This window comes from Oncorhynchus keta, chromosome 19 (assembly GCF_023373465.1).
Source record: "Oncorhynchus keta strain PuntledgeMale-10-30-2019 chromosome 19, Oket_V2, whole genome shotgun sequence".
Classification (NCBI taxonomy): Eukaryota; Metazoa; Chordata; class Actinopteri; order Salmoniformes; family Salmonidae; genus Oncorhynchus; species Oncorhynchus keta.
This window is the reverse complement of record NC_068439.1, coordinates 34507218-34530145: the sequence shown is the minus strand read 5'-3', so window position 1 is coordinate 34530145 and position 22928 is coordinate 34507218. Positions and strand designations below refer to the sequence as shown.

The following is a 22928-nucleotide window of genomic DNA, read 5'->3' as shown; positions in this document are numbered from 1 at the left end:
GGGGGGGGTAAGGTATATGACCAATATACCATGGCTAAGGGATGTTCTTCTGCACAACGCAATGCGGAGTGCCTGGATACAGCCCGTAGCCGTGGTATATTGGCCACATACCACAAAACCCTGAGGTTCCTTATTGCTATTATGAACTGGTTACCAATGTAAAAACAAATGTTTTGTCATACCTGTGGTATACGGTCTGATATTCCACGGCTGTCAGCCCAATCAGCATTCAGGGCTCGAACCACCGAGTTTACAATTGCATTTAGGCCTATTTCAGCTCTGATTGTTTATGCTGCACCGGTATGTGTAGAGTAAGGGCTGAGTAGTGCGTGTCAATGTAATAGAATCCTACTCCGATGCGTTCTGCCTCCAACAAAATCTCTTTGAATAGTTTGTTTTGGTATTTTCCATTGAAAGTGGCTGTTATTGCGTGGATTCTATCACATTTGCCACAGTAAAAGGAAAGGTTGATGGTGTTAACAGGGAAATCTCTAGAACAGTCAAGATCACGGAGTCAAAATACAAGCCGATATCTATATACGGTCAGATTTCTGTTTTGCTTAACTTGCCATGCCAAAGCATTGTTTGGGACATTGCTCACTCATACTTTTTAAAATAATTTGCTTTTTATTTTACTGTGCTGATGGCGCCTGCATCTGTTGGTCATTCTCAGCAGAGGGAGAAAGCAGCAGACTGAGGGTTCGCCTCTCAACATCCCTCCACTCTCCCTTTACTCTACTAACCAAAAAGGTACACAGTCCTCCAGCTGCTAGTGAAACTCGAGGCGCACCGCATCATGCACAAATTCATGTTGTTACTCCTATGAACAGAGAAAGTGAAATATTCATCTATATTAAAGAAGACCCAAGCCGCTAATAATAACAATGCAAGCCTATAGATGCACCTTCCTACTGAGTAAGAAATTTAAACATGAACTTTCATGAACATACGGAATCTCTTTGCCATATGTGTTGACAGTTATCTCTTGTCATGATTTTAAACATTTTGAAATCTCACAGTATCAACTTTTCTGTAGCTTTCTTTTATGCCTGCTACGTTGCTGCAGACACTATTCTGAGCCGTCCGATTGGCCAGCAGTAGGCCTATAGTGCTCCTGATTTCCTCTTTGGGCCCGCCGGGAAGACAGATTTTGTACCCTCAGACACATGAAATGGTTCAAAATGGTATCTGTTTTCCTACCCAGCGTGCAGTGCAGACACTAGGAATGACCCAGAGATCCTTGAGCTATGTGGGTTATAGTGACAGCAGGGCTCCTCTCGTCACATGTTTGTCACGCTGGAGGTGTCGCATGGACACGCTGGCGTCCCTAATCCTTCTTATTCTGATGGTCATGGACTAGTAGTCTTAATGATTCCAGTGAGTTTTTCTACTTTATCACTCAAGTATAATAACTCAATGCATGTACATTGAGTTAACGCTCAAATGTCATCAATGTGTGCATATCCCAGACCAGTGGTTCCCAACCAGGGGTACTAGGACCCTTGGGGGTATGTGGTCTAGCCACAGGGGGCATTTGAGAAGACTCATTAGACCTTAGACTTACTGGTAAAATGCACAATAGTGGGTACTCCAGAGAGTCAAATTCAGTTGGTGGTACATTAAATGAAAACTGTTGGGAACCAATGACCCAGAGTACAGGCTCAATCTAGGTGATGGAAAAAACAGCCAGATTTTCCAGTGATGTAACCTGGTCTACCAAGCCTGAAAAAACGGTTCTGCAAAAGCTGGTCCCTGATAATTGTAAGATCCCCCACACAACGCTCTGTTTTCTATTAGTGCCCTGCAGGAATGCAGCATCGCCAGCGTATATCTCGCCCTACGAGATAAGAGCGTCCTTCACTATACTGCCCAGAAAGGTATAAACAGGGTGAGGGAGAGAGAAACTGAAAGGGAGAAAGAGAGATTGACACTGCGAGAGAAACCAAGGTGGAGACAATTGGAGAAGCCTAGAGAGGCAAAGACTGACCACCAAGGAGATCACAAACAGGCTCTGCAATCTGAACTTTTAACCCCTTGGTGAATTAATGTTTGAGATGTGCTTTTTGTTTTGTTGGAATAGGGAGATTAGTAGCTACTGAATTGGATGTTTTCATTCTACAGAAGGAAACCTTGAAACCCCCAGAAGATGGGTCACCCTGACATAGGTGAATGTACTTTATATAAAGGTGAAATAAAAAAAAGACTAACTAAGGACACACCTGCTGTGGAATGTGTATGTGTGCATGTTCAAGAGTAGGCTAATTAGGCTATGCTTGTTCACATTTTGGACAAATGGCTGTTGTAGTAGATGTCGTGAAAATATTGTACATTTTATATTAGACCTATTCGAGTTAGATAAAACAGTCTCCAAAAGGGTTGTGGCAAGACAGATGAAGGGATGAATGGCAGGTACATTTATAGTTCCAGTAGATTGTCTTGGAACGATTACTCAGATTAATGATGAGATCTGTTGGCGAGGTGCTTCCGTCTAGACAGCCTGAGACTTCAACCTGTCCTCATTGCCACAGGTAAAGTCTGACATATCTGTGCTAATCCTCATGCCTACAGCATCTGGGTAATCCTGTTATGCCACTCTGACAGGGGTGGACTCTGTTCTTGATTGGCCTTGTGACCCAACACAGAGTTGGCACCGTCTATGGAGTTATGGGGGCTCCTCGCCGTGTAGAGCTTACTTAAGTAGGGCCCTATAAAATCCTGGATGTCGAACGCGGAATCCAGACATTGAAACAGAATTCAACAATATTTGAAATGTATAGAATTTAGAAGAAAATATATTCTAAAATGATTATGACCAAGAATATCATAAGACATGAACCTATTGCGTAAATTGCATTTGCCTTCAACCTTCTGAAGCACAGTGTTAGATAACACCGACAACAATATTTTTTGTGATTTTATTAGTTTTCTTATTTTTACGTTATAAGGTTGGTAGCAACATGGAAAATCATTGTGGAGATCTGTTGCAGATATTGTCTACTATAAAATCCACAATGGAATGCTCTATGGGATGGCTGGCTAGCTAGCTAAGTCGCTAGCTAGCAAACGTAGCTGCACACAATATCAGCATGTAGCGTAGCTAGTTAATGCACTTTATTTAGGTGATTTTACAGCTATCCATTTAGGACTCTACAATCTCACCATGTTCAATCTACAGATAGTTGTGCCTCAGAGTAGAGTCAACATTCGCAAGGGCAGGTATACTTTTGAGGATTGAAACGTTGCGATGGATCATTGGGGATCATTCAATATTACCTTTTGTTCAGTGAAATCATCCCATGTGAAGAGTCAACTCATTTAATTAAATTTCAGTTTGTAACTAAATAGTTTTTTTTGGTTTCCATTGGAAGGATTTTATCACTTGCAATTGTCTACTTATGATAAGGTAAAAGGTTTATGTTTCTGTCTCCATATGATATGGTAAATATATCCAATGCAAAAAAACATCAACATTTAAATGGTATAAAAATTACAATTAGCATATTCCCGTTAATTCCACGGGAAGTTTCCACCTCTGAATGTTCCCCAAAATATGCAAACCTAATCGTGACATTACGTACATTCAACGAAAATAGACATGTTTCTCGACACATACACCGACTGTGAGAAGGTATTGCATGATGATTAGCTTAGCAACTGCGTGACGCAGCATGACAAGGTGAACTTATGCTGTGTGGGACGTTATACGTTCCTTCATTCATTGAATTTCTAGCTCCTTTCTATAATATCTCTGGCAACGGCACCATGCAATGCACCCTGGACTAAAGAGGTAGACAAATAGGAAAGATGTGCTAGACCCTCCTTTTAAATTACACATTTCTCAGGGTAGGAATATTGCTAAAATATCACCAATGGCTCATTCGAGAGATGACTTCCTCCCTACTTATGACATCGGCCAGTATTGAAATCTGACATGTATGACAGACATGTTTGTAATCTGAAAGTTGTGTTCCTGTTAACTTCATCACGGTGCTACGTCATACCTTCCGGATTTCTACCTGCTTGAACGCCGATCACTTGAAAACATGAAATGCTTTTAAGAGCAAAAACCTGAATAAACAGGAACAATCTTAAACCTGGAAAAACTAAACAAAGAAAAAGTAATTTTGGGAAAAATTGAATTAGACTAATTTAAATAGATTTGACATGGCCATTAATTACCTTGCACAGTAGATATCAATGAACATATTGGTAATGCATTTCACTAGATAATTTTCTTTTAAAAGGATCATATTGTTATGAGCAGCAGTCATTTCAACCTAGTGTAGAGTAGGTCCTTTCAACCTAGTGTAGAGTAGGTCCTTTCAACCTAGTGTAGAGTAGGTCCTTTCAACCTAGTGTAGAGTAGGTCCTTTCAACCTAGTGTAGAGTAGGTCCTTTCAACCTAGTGTAGAGTAGGTCTTATGTGTATTCCTCACTGAACCCCCGTGTTGTTCTGTATGTCAAACGCAATTTCAAAGTGATTAAGTCCCAAATCAGTTTGTCAGGCATTTCTCTAGTTATAACCGAAATGACTGAATTTTGTACCGTATGAATCATTTAATTTAATTTAGGATATTCCATGAGGTTTCTAGTAATGTTTTCCACTAAAGAGCCTGTACTCGTCTGAAGTAATTTATTCCTCTTAATGCAGACTGGTGACGACTGATTTTGGATATGTTTTTCTGAACTTATTCGATAATTTTAACTTTGTCACATGACAGAACTAAAGAACCGTCAGGTTGATGGTGCCTTATAAGCTAAGTTATGATCTATAATGCTCAAACACACTAGTGGTTTTTCTTCGTAGTGTCGAGCATCGTTTCCCAAACTCGGTCCTCTGGAACCCAATGGGGCCACGTTTTGGCTTTTGCCATAACTCTACACAGCTGATTCAAATGATCAAGCTTGATGATCAGTGGGTTATTTGAATCAGCTGTGTGGTGCTAGGACATATATCAAAATGTGCACCTCATTGGGTCCCTGGGACCGAGTCTGGGGAAACTCTGTGTTAGAGGAAGTGGCCTCTCCCCCCTCTTCTCGTGAGAAATGAGTCATTCCCTTGCATGCAGGCTCTCTATCCACCCACAACTCCACTTTGCTAAGGGAGTACTGCTCTTCTCTCTGACCCTCCCTCCCTCCATCTCTCTCTTTTTCTCTCTCCCTCAGATGCGATGACGGCTGGCTCCAGAGACCAGAGGAAGTGGCTTTTGCATCGGTGCTGCCCCCACAGACCCAGTGTTTGACATCTCAGACAAGCACCAGCCACTTTTCGCCTGACGCTAGCTCCCTAGCCCTGATTTTGCTCTTTGGGTCATCATGGAACACCAAGGCCTACTCTCTATCATCGTGGTCATTCTATGGGTTATGGCTGTGTGTTTGGCCAGGCTTACCCCCCGGGTCTCCTTTCCGATGGGTAAGTCGAACACACATTTTATGATCTTGTTTGCTCCTCGATTGTGAATATGAACTTTGAAATGGAGTGATAGATTTCAATGCGTTCATTTAGTCTCACTGTCTTGAAATGAAGTGACAGTCACTTAAAGCAAAGTACTTTGCAGCTGTGATACGCTCCAGTGACTGTCTAGTTATGGATTTGTGTTTTTTGACTTAAGAACAGATCAGAAAGACACTCTTTGTGAGAATGCTTGCCTGTCGTGCCCATGCTTGGGCTGAAGACACCCACCCAGTCCACAGACATTTACAAGTCCAATTTAACAGTGCTCCCGTACTTGTCGTGATATGAAAATGGTAAGGACTTGCAATGGCTGGGTAAGTATTGATCTCTGTTATGGTGGTCACTATTAGAGCTCTGGTATTAACTGCATCCCTGACATGACAAGATGGAGGTTCAACAGGACCAACGAAAGGTCAGAAGTGCAACAGCGCAAACAGGGTGGACATGCGATCGTGACTGACGAGCGAGGCGAATCATTTCTCTTGGTGAGGGAGTTTCAGCTTTAAGTCGTGTTAGTTAAGTCCGTTTTCAAGAATGAATCAAAATCCAAATCTTTGTCGTCTGTGTATGGTGGTGCTGTGGTTATGTGCACATTGTATTGCTAGGTCCAAAGTTGTCCCACGTGAGCCTATTCCAGGTCTGTTGCGATACATCATTTGTGGATATTCTGGAGAGGGGAATGAAAGTTGAGCTGAACCGATGCTACGTTGTCTCTCGTACGAAGCACTGCTCTGAGGTCTTAAGAAAAGCTCATGAGTTTTGTCCCAACTAACGATCTACTAATGGGACAAGCATTATGGTTAACGAGGCAGCCAGCAGATGACATCACAATGGTTGAACTGTTTGGTTGCATCGTCTTCAAAGCTTGTATTCATTACTATCGTTAAGGGCCTGGGTAAAAATATATTTTTCTGTGATATGGTTTTTAAACTGTTTCAGTTGTTTGCTCCAGTTTTGAGTTTTGGAAGTTGTAACATAAAGTAAATAGCATCCACTGTTGGCCATTTGTTTGTATAACAACACTGTTCCTGCCTTAGTTTGTACTGAAAATGCCATTTCTAACCAAATATCTCGTTATGCACGGTATCACACACAAATATTTACCTTTTATCTTTCCAGGTTATGGCTTGTGGTTAATTTAAAAGCTGTGTTGTCTGTTGTGACCGAGGCCCTAATGGATTTATACTTAACATCGGAAGTGTTGTGCGAATCTAAATATTGAGTTGCCGAGAACTACTCAGTAAAACAAGGAAATAGTCTGCAGTGTCATGAAGGGAATCGAACAGGCCCTTGGCTTGCAAATATTACGGGACAAGATGTGGACACTGGCACAATTTGGAAAACAATTTCAAGTCCTATAATGTCATAGGGCCCCACACATTTATATATATATATATATATTTTATTTTCTTAATTATGTTTTTAAAGGTTTCTGTAAAACGTTTTTTTTTTTTTTCTGAACATCCCATGTACTTTTTTGAATCCACAACGATGCTTGAACTTACTTTTGAGGTCTGGTAGAAATAGAAAAAATTGTAGATTTTGGGTGTAGTTACCCTTTAATGCAAGTGCACACCAGAAAGAGGCCGTTGTTTGGTTAGCAATGTTTCTGTAGCGCTCATGTGATTGCCTAGTTTGCAAAACAAATGGCCACTGGATTGATGCAAACAATCGTAACTACAAAGTAGCCTAACGTTTAAGGTATTTGGGAAAGCCTTTCCATATCTGCTAGAAGGTTATCATTAGCATTATCGCTAACCGCTAAACAGTGTAGACATACGCATGCACACACAGGCATTCCTGTGCCGTTTCAGAAAGTTGAAGGAAAATACTAGTCACTGATGCATTTTGTTCATGTCTTATGATTTACAATGAATGACTCTTCTAATAGGTTCAATACATTTTAGTTGATTTACTACTAAGTTCAGTATGTTGTTTGAATCCCATTTGAATGTCTGGACTCTGTGATTCCGTTTTGCTTTTATAGGGCCTTGAGTTCACATTAAGAGGACCCGCTGTATAACACAAACGGAAGCCCAAATGGGGTCCGTCTACAAGAAAAGGAAGCGAAGATCACCTGATTGAGGAGACAAATGATGAAAGTTGATATATTTGTTGATGTAGGTGAAGCCTTTTGTTTTCTTTGTGGCCTGGAATGAATAGCTCCGTTGTTTGGGCACAGTATCAGATAAGGTTGTGTGTGTGTGTATGTGTTACACAGGAATAGTACAAGTAGGGTCACTCATACCCTTTTCACAGTATTGTGCCCACCCAAACCGTTCTTTGCTGGCTTGGAAGCATCTTCTCACATTGTCCTTTTCAGAATGGTTCCAACAACAGGCCGATGCAGTATAGCTCAGTAGTGTGAAAAGGGTAAGCTTTTAGTTTTCGCGGGAAGCCTGAATTGAACTCCTGGAAAAATGCCCACTCTCATAGACAATCGCCAACACCCCATTCAAGACCCATTTTCCCACACTCAATGATACAGCACAAATGCTAAGTTAGAGTTGACAACACTTCCTCCATCTAGGGACACAATATCAGCATCTCCACCAATGCTGAATGTGTAGGGCCTGGGATTAGGGTCTGGGGTGCTGATCTTTGATCATTTCCTGAGAGGTGAATGTAGACACAGCTGCTTCAGTGTCTTTTCTCCTTTCAGAGATCACTTGAGGATTGGCGCCAGGCAGGGGTTTAGGGAACTTAATAGAAACCTGTGACGTCCCCCTCCTCCCATGCAACTCGTAAAGGTGATTAGCTCTGCTACCTGTGGCTGAGATGACCAAGAGAGCCTGGCAGGCTGATGCCTTAAGACCTGCCTGCTGCTTTAGTTTGGTTGTAGTTAGGGATGCATGTTATATTCGGACTATATTAGCTAAAAATGCCGGCATCGGTCCGATGTCTAGTTTAACGCTGATGTGCAAAACCGATGTCAAAGCTGACGTGCATATCTATATAACATAGTTAGATGACGTCATGACACCACGAAGAATACAAGAATACAGCTCAAAAAGATAAAGGGAACACTTAAACAACACAATGTAACTCCAAGTCAATCACACTTCTGTGAAATCAAACTGTCCACTTAGGAAGCAACACTGATTGACAATAAATTTTGCATGCTGTTGTGCAAATGGAATAGACAACAGGTGGAAATTATAGGCAATTAGCAAGACACCCCGAATAAAGGAGTGGTTCTGCAGGTGGTGACCACAGACCACTTCTCAGTTCCTATGCTTCCTGGCTGATGTTTTGGTCACTTGAATGCTGGCGGTGCTTTCACTCTAGTGGTAGCATGAGACTGAGTCTACAACCCACACAAGTGGCCCAGGTAGTGCAGCTCATCCAGGATGGCACATCAATGCGAGCTGTGGCAAGAAGGTTTGCTGTGTCTGTCAGCGTAGTGTCCAGAGCATGGAGGCGCTACCAAGAGACAGGCCAGTACATCAGGAGACGTGGAGGAAGCCGTAGGAGGGCAACATCCTCCAGCATGACCGGTTTGGTGGTGGGTCAGTCGTGGGGTGGCATTTCTTTGTGGGGCCGCACAGCCCTCCATATGCTCTCCAGAGGTAGCCTGACTGCCATTAGGTACCGAGATGAGATCCTCAGACCCCTTGTGAGACGATATGCTGGTGCGGTTGGCCCTGGGTTCCTCCTAATGCAAGACAATGCTAGACCACATGTGGCTGGAGTGTGTCAGCAGTTCCTGCAAGAGGAAGGCATTGATGCTATGGACTGGCCCACCCGTTCCCCAGACCTGAATCCAATTGAGCACATCTGGGACCTCATGTCTCGCTCCATCCACCAACGCCACGTTGCACCACAGACTGTCCAGGAGTTGGCGGATGCTTTAGTCCAGGTCTGGGAGGAGATCCCTCAGGAGACCATCCACCACCTCATCAGGAGTATGCCCAGGCGTTGTAGGGAGGTCATACAGGCACGTGGAGGCCACACACACTACTGAGCCTCATTTTGACTTGTTTTAAGGACATTACATCAAAGTTGGATCAGCCTGTAGTGTGGTTTTCACTTTAATTTTGAGTGTGACTCCAAATCCAGTCCTCCATGGGTTGATACATTTGATTTCCATTGATAATTTGTGATTTTGTTGTCAGCACATTCAACTATGTAAAGGAAAAACGTATTTAAGAAGAATATTTCATTCATTCAGATTCTAGGATGTGTTATTTTAGTGTTCCCTTTTATTTTTTTGAGCAGTGTATTTCAGAACTGCAGTTTCCTCTGTTTGGAGCAACAGTGTAGTGGGCAGGTCAGTACGGATTTCTTATCTTATATCTGCAAGCAGAGTCTGAACATCAGACAGGATGGCATTGTCTCCCTCAATCCGTGCAATGGCTGCTGCTATAGGTTTCAGGCCGCTTACCACTCTCTCCCAATATGCATCATCTAGGAGGATCCTCTTGATGGGGCTGTCCATTTCGGCAGACTGTGATTTGGCCATTTCTTGGAGAGACTCCTTCCCCTCCAGGAACCTTTCAAACATGATGACACCACCCCCCCAACGGGTGCTGCTGGGCAGCTTCAATGTGGTGCTCTTATTCTTCTCACTTTGCTTGGTGAGGTAGATTGCGGCTTTAACTTGATGACCCTTCACACACTTAACCATTTCCTTAGACTCTACAAGAGAGCCATCATTTTTTGTCAGTGCCATGATGTCGTTGAGGAGCAGATTCTCAATGCATGAGGAGCACAGCCAATGGGTGTGATGTGAGGGTCGGACTCCTCCATTTTAGACCAAGCAGCCTTCATGTTCGCAGCATTGTCTGGCACCAGGGCAAATACATTCTCTGGTCCAAGGTCATTGATGACTGCCTTCAGCTCATCTGCAATGTAGAGACTGGTGTCTGTGCTCTTGTAGAATACTGGTTGAGGGGTGGAGATGATGTAGTTAATTATTCCTTGCCCAAGAACATTCGACCACCCATCAGAGATGATTGCAATACAGTCTGCTTTCTCTATGATTTGCTTGAACTTCACTTGAACTCTGTTGAACTCTGCATCCAGCAAATGAGTAGATCAAGCTTGACTGGTTGGAGGGGTGTATGCTGGGCGAAGAACATTCAGAAATCTCTTCCAATACACATTGCCTGTGAGCATCAGTGAACCAGTTGCATACACAGCTCGCAAGATTGCGAGTAAAAATTGAGTAAAAAAAACCTTCTGATTCCAGGAGGACCGTGAGCTGTTGCCCTCGATAAGGTGTCTGATTCATCATTTTCACTTTTCACCTCAAAAGAAATAGAGGGACTTCTGTCAGAGGTTGCTTGTTGTGAGCGCTGAGGAAACGTTATGCACTTGGCCAGATGATTCTTCATCTGTGTTGCTTTCTTCACATGATTTGGCACAGAATTCACTATATTTGCTGCAGTGAAATGTCTCCACACATCAAATAAAAAATACAATTCCATGTACGGATAAATAGTTAAGCAGTTAGATTAAACAACTCCTTTGTAAGATGTGTTTTTAAATGAAACGTGTATAGGAACAGGTGAATTAACACTCAGTTAGCTGGCTCAAGCAAGCTAAAAACCCACATGATAGCAAAAACTAACTAGCCGATATTGTTTACTAGTTCACAAAAAATCATGTCATATAAAATATATTCACCCCACCCAGTATTGTGGGGCGGCGGGTAGCCGAGTGGTTAGAGCGTTGGGCCAGTAACCGAAAGGTCAGGGATTCGATCCAGCAACAAGGTAAAGATCTGTAATTCTGGCCCTGAACAAGGCAGTTAACCCACTGTTCCCCGGTAGGCCGTCATTGTAAATAAGCATTTGTTCTTATCTGACTTGCCTAGTTAAATACACATATACTGTATATATTTTTTCGTAATTGTAATCTAAATTTACCCGAAGGCATGTAAGTCCTTGGCTGACAGTGTAGTAGTGTGGGCTCAATAGCATCTCATTACTATGCAAGATCTTGAAGAATCCGCTGTAGATGTGATGGAAGAATGCACTGTGCATGCAGAGGGTTGCAATTCTATTGAATTGGGGATAGGTTAACCAAAGTATGCCACAAGACCTAGAATTGCCTTATGTGTATCCCACAAAAATGGTTCACTGTTATAAGCTAACTGTTTTGATGAATTTAAGCAAAATTCTCCAAATTCCAGGGCTTGACTTCTCATGGAAAGTTTCCAGCCCTTTGCAACTACTACTGACAGCACAGTGGGTCGACAAGGATTTCGCACTGAGGAAAGCTGTATTGCATGCTCAAGTGTTTGCTGGTTGTCATACCACTGCTGCCATTCCGATGGCATTTGAGAGCACGTTTTAAACTGGGAAACATGAACAATCCAAGTCCCATTCGAAAAACTGACTTGAGAAATATGCTCAACTGTGTCTGCAGCAGACATGATACCCTGTCATGGCATTGAAACACCTGCTCAGCAAAACTGCCAACACAGACCATCGGGTTAACTTGGAAAAGTACTCTACTAGAGGCTGTGAACAAGCAATTCGGTTGCATTCTCTCTGAGCCTCTACTGTGTGGCCACCATGCTCGATGCTAGGTACAAGGACCGCTACTTCGATGCAGACCAGAAACAGGGTTTACGTGAAATGTTAGACACAGCTGGACAATATGGAAAAGGACACAGTGACAGTGCGCACTGGGGAAGAGAGGCCAGGGGTAGACAGAGCTGAAACTTCACTGCTTGACATGTATGATGAAATCCTGGTTGAGACTGAACAATGAAACAGCACAGCAAGTAAGTGATGGGGACATACTTAAATACTTACAAAATAATGTTTTGGTCAGTTAGTGTGTAGTGTGTGTGTGTGTGCAACTATTTTAACTGTACTATAATGCTTTTAAAGGCTGTAAAAAAAAAAATGTAATATCGGTATCGGGTATTTTTGGAAAGGAAAATATTGGCTATTGGTATCGGCCAACAATGTCATATCGGTGTATCACTAGTTGTAGTCCTATTTTCTCACAATAACATTGCGTTATTGGAGATTGTGTACAGGAATCGCCTAACTTACAAAGCGGTTTGTCTTACAGTATGTTAGACCTGTGATCAAATCAGTATAATAAGTAGTTTATGCTTTTCTCCCAGTTTGCCAGGCATAGCGTATTAACCACAATATCTGGTCTACCTCTGCTGTAGTTAAATTGCTCACTCTCTGTTAGCTAAATGAGTACAAACACATTTTTGATAGTGTGAGAGCCAAGAGACATGGTTGAGATAGACAACCACGTTTACAAGCTAAACTCCTTGTGACCCGAGACTCTGTGCTGTCTAGAATTCTACAGAATAGTGTTTGTTGGCCGTCGGCGAAGACCTGACTATCACTTTACAGAACTCACTCATTTTTGTTGTTGACATGAGGAGTTTTGGGGTTCCTCGTCTCGTTGGTCTTGAGGAAATGCCCTCGGGTAGTACATTTCTGCTGCTTGCAAACTCGCACATCTCCATTTCCATCAGGCTTTACTTAACCACTTGGATTCAGACAGTGGGGCCTCAGTCGGCTGGAGCCAGCCACCAATGTAGTAGCCATCGCGCAACATGTAGAACAGGAATTGTGTACACATGCGTGCGCTTACACCCGCACACATTTTATAGACACACACGTTTTAGTGAATGACGTTTTATTGGAGTGTGACACAAGGAATCACACAAGTGTTGAGATCATTACAAATGGATGTCCATCACGGTAGCTATTCAGATTGTAAATGGCATCAAAATGCCAAGAGAAACATGAGTCCTGTATCCACAATTGTGTTCAGTGTGAGATTGAAAATAATCTCTTAGGATTAGTTTCCACTGAGATCTCTTCATTTCCTCACTGAGGCGAGCCGTGAACCCCTGTGTGTGTGTCCAGATAGCTGAGGGACGATGACGCGCGCTGACAGGTAATGGAAAGGATCCCTCCCAATCCCCAGGATGATAGGTCTTATCTGCAGTGTTGCGCAACCCCCCACTTCACGCTCTTTCTAAATGGGTGACTGCTCACACAGTAGCCCAGCCATTGCTCATTCATGAGTAACCAACCCATGAGACATGACCCATAGAGCAACACCGTAGTCAGTAAATACAGTATTCACACCCTCTGTCAAATGTCTCGCATGGCAAATTCTACAATGTGACGTGTTACGTTTGTTTTCACAGGTAAGGAGCTCACAGATGTTTTGGACTTCTAGATACGAAAGTTTATTTTACTATTTCAATTGAAGTCGGTGTGACTCTAAATGTAAACTCATCTCTTTAGCCGATATCCTGCCCCATTTTCCACTCTAGCTGTGTTGCGTTAAAATACCTGTCTGAAGGCACGTGAAACAGCAAAATCAACTGTTGCTTGTTTGTCTGGGCAAGGCCTCCTCCACACGGCCTTACTCAGGACCCCTGTGAATCCCTTGCCAAGCTTGGATGGGTTGTGGACAACATTTCACTTGAACCTTTGCCAAGGACTGTTTGCTTTACTCCCCAGGCCTCATGAGACTTGATCTGTGTGAAGTCATGCTCTGCGGAGAGTTTACGTCTCAGCGCGTGCCTGCAAGGGTGTGGAGTCTGTGATTCATCTGACCATGCATGGGTGTGAGGGTGCAAGTGTGTGGCGTGTTTGTGGGGGTCATTAGCCAACGGACATCATTCATACCCACCCCAGTCAGACTGAGAAAGACCTGTGTATTTTTGTGAACTTTCGTTCTGAGTGTAGAGGAACTTTGAGGTTGTGGGAGAATCTTCCAGTGTGCTTTTTGCACACCCCGGGGAGAGGGAGATGTGCCCAGTAATGATGAGTGTGGCTATACACATGAATATACACATGAATGAGTGTGAGAGGATGTGAAAGAAAATGTCTGGGGGGAGAGGAAAAAAGTGAGAGACAAAGAGAGCAAATGTGAGTGAGAGAAAAACAACATGAGAAAGAAACACTGAAACAGTTGGCTTAAAGGAATAATCCACTCAAACTTTCTTTTGGTGTTTATCCTCCCATTAGTCCACTGTTCATGCAGTCCCAAAATGTTGTGCATCTCCACAATCAAGTTTTCAACATATAGGACTTTCAAAAACCGAATTGTAATGATGTGGCAAGTTACAAATAGCTTTTTGACAGTCCTATAGCTCAACTTGATTGCTATTTTGTGACTGCATCAACAGTGGACTAATGAAGAAAATACCAAAATTATAGTTTGAGTGGATATTCCTTTAAGTGAGTAAAACCTGATGTTGCGTTTTTCCATAATACAGTACCTCTTGGCCCAGCCTGAGCCTACAGCTGCTGGGTGGAGTTAGGGTGGGGTAGGGTGAGGATCTATGTCCTTGCTTGAGGATGAGGGGGTGGGGAAGGATCTATGGCAGTGTTGGTTCTTTATACAGGGGTTACGTCTGTAACCTCCGGTTGCCACTAGCATTTTTTTCTTCTTCTAACAAATTTGGCGATATCTTTGACAAAATGATTGTCTATCAACAATGACAAGCAACTGGGGTCTGACAATCTGGATGAAGAATTACTGAGGATAATAGCGGATGATATTACCACTACTATTTGCCACATCTTCAATTTAAGCCTACTAGAAAGTGTGTGCCCTCAGGCCTAGAGGGAAGCTAAAGTCATTCCGCTACCAAAGAATAGTAAAACCCCCCCCGTTGCTGGCTCAAATAGCCGACCAATCAGCCTGTTACCAACCCTTAGTAAACCTCTGGAACAAATTGTGTTTGACCAGATACAATGCTATTTCACAGTAACAAATTGACAACAGCCATTCAGCACGCATATAGGGAAGGACACTCAAACAAGCACAGCACTTACACAAATGACTGAGGATTGGCTGAGAGAAATTGATGTTAAAATTACTTTGGGGGCTGTCTTGTTAGACTTCAGTGCAGCTTTTGACATGATCGATCAGTCTGCTGCTGTGAAAACTTGTGTTATGGCTTTACACCACCTGCTATAAAGTGGATAAAAAGTTACTTGTCTAACAGAACACAGACGGTGTTTTTTAATGGAAGCCTCTAAAAACATAATCCAGGTAGAAGCAGGAATTCCCCAGGGTAGCTGTTTTAGGTCCCTTGCTTTTTTTCAATCTTTACCAACGACATGCCACTGGCTTTGAGTAAGAACAGTGTGTCTATGTATGCAGATGACTCGACACTATACACGTCAGCTACTACAGCAACTGAAATGACTGCAACACCTAACTTCTTGACGTTAGCGGGATAATTATCAACAACCGCTGAATTGCAGAGCGCCACATTCAAATAATATTACAAAAAATATTTATATTCATGAAATCACAAGTGCATTATAGCAAAACACCGCTTAGCTTTTTGTTAATCTACCTGTTGTCAGATTTTGAAAATATGCTTTACAGCGAAAGCAATCCAAGCGTTTGTGTACGTTTATCGATCACTAGACTAACATTATGAACACCTAGCATCAAAGTAGCTTGGTCACGAAAATCAGAAAAGCAATCAAATGAATCGCTTACCTTCTGATGACCTTCGGATGTTTTCACTCATGAGACTCCCAGTTACACAAATGTTCCATAAAGATAATTTTTATATCCAAAATACCACTGTTTGTTTGGCGCGTTATGTTCAGAAATGCATAGGACAATTCCAAATAGTATCTGTAATGTCCACAGAAACATATCAAACGTTTTTTAAATAATCAATCAATATAATCAATATAATCAACACCCGTCTATCTATCCACTACACGATGTTATCTTTCTCGCTCATTTTTCTAAATAAAAGCCTGAAACTATGTCTAAAGACTGACACCTTGAGGAAGCGATAGGAAAATTAATCTGGTTGATATCCCTTTAAATGGAGCGAAGGCAGGCTATGGAACATGGAGCTTTCAAAATAGAAGCCACTTCCTGGTTTGATTTTCCTCAGGTTTTCGCCTGCAATATCAGTTATGTTATACTCACAGACAATATTTTGACAATTTTGGATACTTTAGTGTTTTCTATCCTTATATGTCAATTATATGTATATTCTAGTATATGGGCCTGAAATAGGCCGTTTACTTTCGGAACGTTATTTTTCCAAACATAAAAATACTGCCCCCTAGCTGAAAGAGGTTAACAAAGAGCTGCAGTTAGTTTCAGAATGGGTCGCAATGAATAAGTTAGTCCTAAATATTTCCAAAACTAAGAGCATTGTATTTGGGACATATCATTCACTAAACCTCAACTACATTTCGTAATGAATAATGTTGAAAATGAGCAAGTTGAGGTGACTAAACTCCTGAGAGTACCCCTGGATTTTAAACTTTAATGGTGAAAACATTGATACAACAATAGCTAAGGTGGGGAGAAGTCTGTCCATAATAAAGCTCTGCTCTGCCTTAACACTATCAGCAAGGCAGGTCCGACAGGCCCTGGTTTTGTTGCACCTGGACTACTGTTCAGTCGTGTGGTCAGGTGCCACAGAGGGACTTGGGAAAATTGCAGTTGACTTAGAACAGGGAATCGCGGCTGGCCCTTGGATGGACACCGAGAGCTAACTTTAATGACATGCATGTCAATCTCTCATGGCTCAAAGTGGAAGAGATTGACTTCCTCATTACTTGTTTTTGTAAGAGGTGTTAACAAGCTGTCACTGAGCTGTCTGTTTTAAAATACTAGTACACAGCTCGGACACCCATGCATACCCCACAAGACATGCCACCAGAGGTCTCTTCACAGTCCCCAAGTCCAGAACAGACTATGGGAAACGCACAGTACTACATAGAGCCATGACTACATGGAACTCTATTCCACATCAGGTGCACGTAGTAGATTCAGATTTTTTTTTAAACAGGTAAAAATATACCTTATGGAACAGCGGAACTGTGAAGTAACACACAGGCACAGACCCATGCATACACGCACTATACACACACACACACACACACACACACACTTGGATTTTGCGTTGTAGATATGTGGTAGTGGAGTAGGGGCCCGAGGGGGCACACTTAGTGTGTTATGAATTCTGTAATGTTAAAATTGTATAACTGCCTTAATTTTGCTTGACCTCAGGAAGAGTAGCTGCTGCTGTAGTGTAGCTACATACTGAAGAAAATCATACACCATTATTGCCTGATGATCTTCTGAACTTCACAAAACCTTTCTGATGCATTTCAGTCACTTCAAACCATACTTCCTTCGGATCGAAATACTTTCAAAATTACTGTCAGACTGATTTGTAATAGGCCCAATTAAATAAGTTAACATTGGCAATTGACTACCTAACAATTTTGATATGAAAATGGGGTCCCGGCCATAAACGTCTGGGAACCCCTGTCTATGGCTTTGCCTGGGAGGCTGCGAAGAGACGTGTTTAGTCAAAACCAACAATCTAACATGATTGGTGCTGATCAAATGTTCACTGTCGAACCTCGAGTCTGGCCCTCGTTTGTGTACACAGCACTGAGATCTGGAACACACATGGCTTGGCCCGAGTCCAGTTCTTCCTGGATTAACCAAAACTGAGCATCCGAGTGAGAGACGACCCATATCAGACCCTGAGGTGAGGGGGTGGTGCCTTTCAGACAAGTATTTTAACACAACTCAGCTGGAGTGGAAAATGGGGCAGGATATCGTCTAAAGAGATGAGTTTAAATTTAGAGTCACACTGACTTCACTTGAAATAGTAAAATATCAAACTTTCATGTCTAGGAGTTCTAAAAAAAAATGTGTTAGTCCACTGATGCAGTCACAAAATAGCAATCAAGTTTTCAATATATAGTACTGTCAAAAAGCTATTTGTAACTTGCCACATTACAGTCTGGTTTTTGAAAGCCCTATATCTTGAAAACTTGATTGTTGACATGCACAACATTTTAGGACTGCATCAACAGTGAACTAATGGAAGACAAAAAAAATACCAAAAGAAAGTGAGTGGATTTTCTGGCTTCTCTCTCCCCTAGAAAACCCCTGAATAATGTAATTAATTAATGAATGTGTATTGCCATCCTCCCATTTCCTGGCACAACCACTTCTGTGAGGGAGAATCCCAGTGGAGAAGCACATCCCCGTTGAAGCATAGACCACACTCATCATTACTACGCACATCTCTCTCTCCCTGGGGTGGGCAAACGGCACACTGGAAGTTTCTCCCACCACCTCAGTACCTCTACGCTCAGATGGGTGGGGTATGAATGTTGACTGATGTCCCCCACAAACACGTCACTCTCTTGCACTCTCTCTCACACACACACACCCATGCATGGCCAGATTAATCATCACAGATTCCACACCCTTGCAGGCACGCGTTGAGACAAACAGTCTGCAGAACATGACTTCACACAGATCCAAGTCTCCTGAGGCCCGAGGAGTAAAGCAAACAGTCCTTGGCAACCGTTCAAGTGAAATGTGAACTCCAGCAACCTTGGCAAGGGATTCACAGGGGTCCTGAGTAAGGCCGTGTGGAGGAGGCCTTGCCCAGACAAACAAGCAACAGTCGATTTTTGCTGTTTCACGTTCTCCACTAACTCCTAAGCTGAAGCGGTTTTCTCATGACCTCCACAACAAAGGAGCACTGTGTGCCCAGGGCCTGGAAAGAGCCACTTCATAGGTGGGGTGGGCATGGAGGACAAACAATTACCTTGATCGCTGAGCTGGTGTTTTTGCGAGACGTCTCCTGCTAGCTTGGAGAAGGACGGAGTGGTGAAAGGTGACCTTGCACACAATGAAACCAGTGTTCAACTAGAGAGGGGTGGCAAAAGCAACCTTGACCGGGGCCTAATGACAAGTGTTGACTACATTAACACCAACTTTTTCAACTGGAATCACACATTTTTCATGTAGGGTTGTAGTCTGTTCAAAAGATACACTGCTCAAAAATATTAAGGGAACCTTTGTGAACCCAGAGGTAGAACTTGCTTTCAATGCAAGGAAATGAAGACTTGAAGAGAATACTTCTCAAAAGCATAATTTTAACGTCTTTATGATTCAGTCGTATGATCGTTGCATTGATTCTAGGGTGCTGAGTATAGTGGTCGATGTATATGGTTCCCAAGCTCTCTGCTACAATGACACAAACCAGTCAAACCACCCCGCTGTCTTCACTGCAGCTCATACAGAGTAAACCCATATTTCACCAAACTTTGTACTGTTGTAAAAACTACCCTTCAGAGTTCACGCGGAACTAGTCCTGTCCACCAGCCGTGTGTGTCTGACAGCTGTGAACCCAGGGAAGCCATGCGAAAGCAGAACGAATGCCTTCACAAGTCTTCAAAAAAAAAAAATGTTTCTGTGAAAAGTGTGAAATAGGCCTAATCAATGTAATCCATTTGACTGTTGACTGGTTTTGAGGAATTGCCTAAAGCTGTTTTCTGGGTTCACTCACAGCACTTACTGTTCAAGTCTCATTAATGTTGTCAATGTTTTGTCGTCTGTAACGCCCATGGCGCTCTAGTATTAGCTTCTGACGCCCCAGGCTTACGCATTCTCTCTTGACAGGAGGTACAGGAGGTATTGTAACAGATCATAACAGTTTTCTGGGTGGCAAGTGCCTCTGTTCAGTAAGCAGAAGTGTTAGAACAATTCAGAACACTGATGTACTTGTCAGGCATCCACACGTATAGATCACTATACACGCATGCATTTGTGCTGTGTTTAAATCGAGGCCTGCGTGTGAAGTTTAAGGGTTGTGTGCGTGCATGTGTTTTGAACACCTCTGGCCGTGTTTGAGTCAGGACTGTGTGTTTCTGTGAATGCATTCAATAGCTGGCCGTATGGTTGAGCAGTGGTATATGTATGTTTCCGCTGTTGTGTTAGCACATCACTCCAAATCTCTTATCTCTTATAAAACCGAGATCTCATCTCACCAGAAATACTGCCCAAAGCAGGAAGTGGCTTTGTGCATTGTTCGTCAGCTCAATGTCACACATACACAGGCACCTTTCGCAATCGCTCAACACAAAGCTGTCATAGTGAAGCTCTGTGCCGATTTCAAAAAGAATGTATACACATACAGTTGAAGTCTGAAGTTTACATAGTTAGGTTGGAGTCATTAAAACTATTTTTTTCAACCACTCCACACATTTCTTGTTAACAAACTATAGGTTTGGCAAGTCAGTTAGGACATCTACTTTGACAAGTAATTTTTCCAACAATTGTTTACAGACAAATTATTTCACTTATAATTCACTGTATCACAATTGCAGTGGGTCAGAAGTTTACATACACTAAGTTGACTGTGCCTTTAAACAGCTTGGAAAATTCCCGAAAATGATGTCATGGCTTTAGAAGCTTCTGATAGGCCAATTGACATAATTTGAGACAATTGGAGGTGTACCTGTGGATTTATTTCAAGGCCTACCTTCAAACTCAGTGCATCTTTGCTTAGGAAAATCAAAATAAATCAGCCAAGACCTCAGAAAAATTGTAGACCTCCACAAGTCTGGTTCATCCTTGGGAGAAATTTCCAACTGCCTGAAGGTACCACGTTCATCTATACAAACAATAGTACACAAGTATAAACACCATGTGACCACGCAGCCGTCATACCGCTCAGGAAGAAGGCGTTCTGTCTCCTAGAGATGAACATACTTTGGTGTGAAAAGTGCAAATCGATCCCAGAACAGCAAAGGACCTTGTAAAGATGCTGGAGGAAACGGGTACAAACTATCTATATTCGCAGTAAAACGAGTCCAATATCGACATAACCTGAAAGGCTGCTCAGCAAGGAAGAATCCACTGCTCCAAAACCGCCATAAAAAGCCAGACTATGGTTTGCAACTGCACATGGGGAAAAAGATTGTACTTTTTGGAGAAATGTCCTCTGGTCTGATGAAACAAAAATATAACTTTTTGACCATAAAGACCATTGTTATGTTTGGAGGAAAAAGGGGATGTTTGCAAGCCGAAGAACCTCATCCCAACCGTGAAGCACGGGGGTGGCAGCATAATGTTGTGGTGGTGCTTTGCTGCAGGAGGGATTGGTGCACTTCACAAAATAGATGGCATCATGATGATAGAAGATGTTGCTTCAATATATCCACACCATCTCAAGGCATCAGTCAGGAGTTTCTTAGTCGCAAATGGGTCTTCCAAATGGACAAGGACCCCAAGCGTACTTCCAATGTTGTGGCAAAATGGCTTAAGGACAACAAAGTCAAGGTATTTGAGTGGCCATCACAATTCCCTGACCTCAATCCTATAGAACATTTGTGGGCAGAACTGAAAGTGTGTGCGAGCAAGGAGGCCTATAAACCTGACTCAGTTACACCAGCTCTGTCAGGAGGAATGGGTCAAAATTCACCCAACATCGACAACAGCCACCCTCGAAGCAGCGTTACCCATGCAGAGCAAGGGGAATAACTACTCCAAGTCTCAGAGTGACGTTTGAAACGCTATTAGCGCGCACCCGCTAACTAGCTAGCTATTTGACATTGGTTACACCAGCCTAATCTCGGGAGTTGATAGGCTTGAAGTCATAAACAGCTCAATGCTTGAAGCATTGCGAAGAGCTGCTGATAAAAAACACACAAAATTGCTGTTTGAGAGAATGCTTACGAGCCTGCAGCTGCCTTCCATCGCTCAGTCAGGCTGCTCTATCAAATCATGGACTTAATTATAACATAACACACAGAAATACTAGCTTTTGGTCATTTAATATGGTCGAATCCGGAAACTATCATCTCGAAAACAAGACGTTTATTCTTTCAGTGAAATACGGAACCATTCGGTATTTTATCTAACGGGTGGCATCCCTAAGTCTAAATATTCCTGTTACATTGCACAACCTTCAGTATTATGTCATCATTACTTAACATTCTGGCAAATTAGTTTGCAACGAGCCATGCGGCCCAAACTGTTACATATACTTTGACTCTGCGGGCAATGAACACAAGAGAAGTGACACAATTGCACCTGGTTAATATTGCCTGCTATCCTGGATTTCTTTTAGTTAAATATGCATGTTTAAAAATATTTACTTCTGTGTATTGATTTTAAGAAAGGCATTGATGTTTATGGTTAGGGACAGTCGTGCAGCAATTGTGCTTTTTTTCCGCAAATGGGCTTTTGTTAAATCATCCCCCGTTTGGCGAAGTTGGCTGTCCTTGTTAGGAAGAAATAGTCTTCACACAGTTCGCAACGAGCCAGGTGGCCCAAACTGCTGCATATACCCTGACTCTGTTGCAAGAGAAGTGACACAAAGATATTCATGTTAGCAGGCAATGTTAACGAAATATGCAGGTTTAAAAATATATTATTGTGTATTGATTTTAGGAAAGGCATTGATGTTTATGGTTCGGTACACGTTGGAGCAACGACAGTCCTTTTTCGCGAATGCGCACCGCATCGATTATATGCAACGCAGGACACACTAGATAAACTAGTAATATCATCAACCATGTGTAGTTAACTAGTGATTATGATTGTATCTTATAAAAAACGTTTAATGCTAGCTAGCAACTTACCTTGGCTTCTTACTGCAGTCGCGCAACGGGCAGGCTCCTTGTGGAGTGCAATGAGAGGCAGGTGGTTAGAGCGTTGGACTAGT

At 42.5% G+C, this 22928-nt stretch overlaps 1 protein-coding gene across 7 annotated transcripts in view; it reads left to right on the top strand.

Annotated features, from left to right (window-relative positions):
• Positions 1 to 22928, top strand: part of LOC118398100 (semaphorin-4A-like) — a 56325-nt gene that overhangs the window by 15149 nt on the left and 18248 nt on the right. For 6 of the 7 annotated variants that reach the window (XM_035793129.1, XM_035793131.2, XM_035793128.2 and 3 more), the window contains exon 2: positions 5167 to 5413. In XM_035793129.1, coding sequence (XP_035649022.1) covers positions 5317 to 5413 — 97 coding nt within the window. In that variant the 5' untranslated portion in view covers positions 5167 to 5316. Of the gene's footprint in view, positions 1 to 4949; positions 5040 to 5166; positions 5414 to 22928 lie in introns of those variants that run through there. The other variant, XM_035793130.1, reaches the window with a different exon arrangement.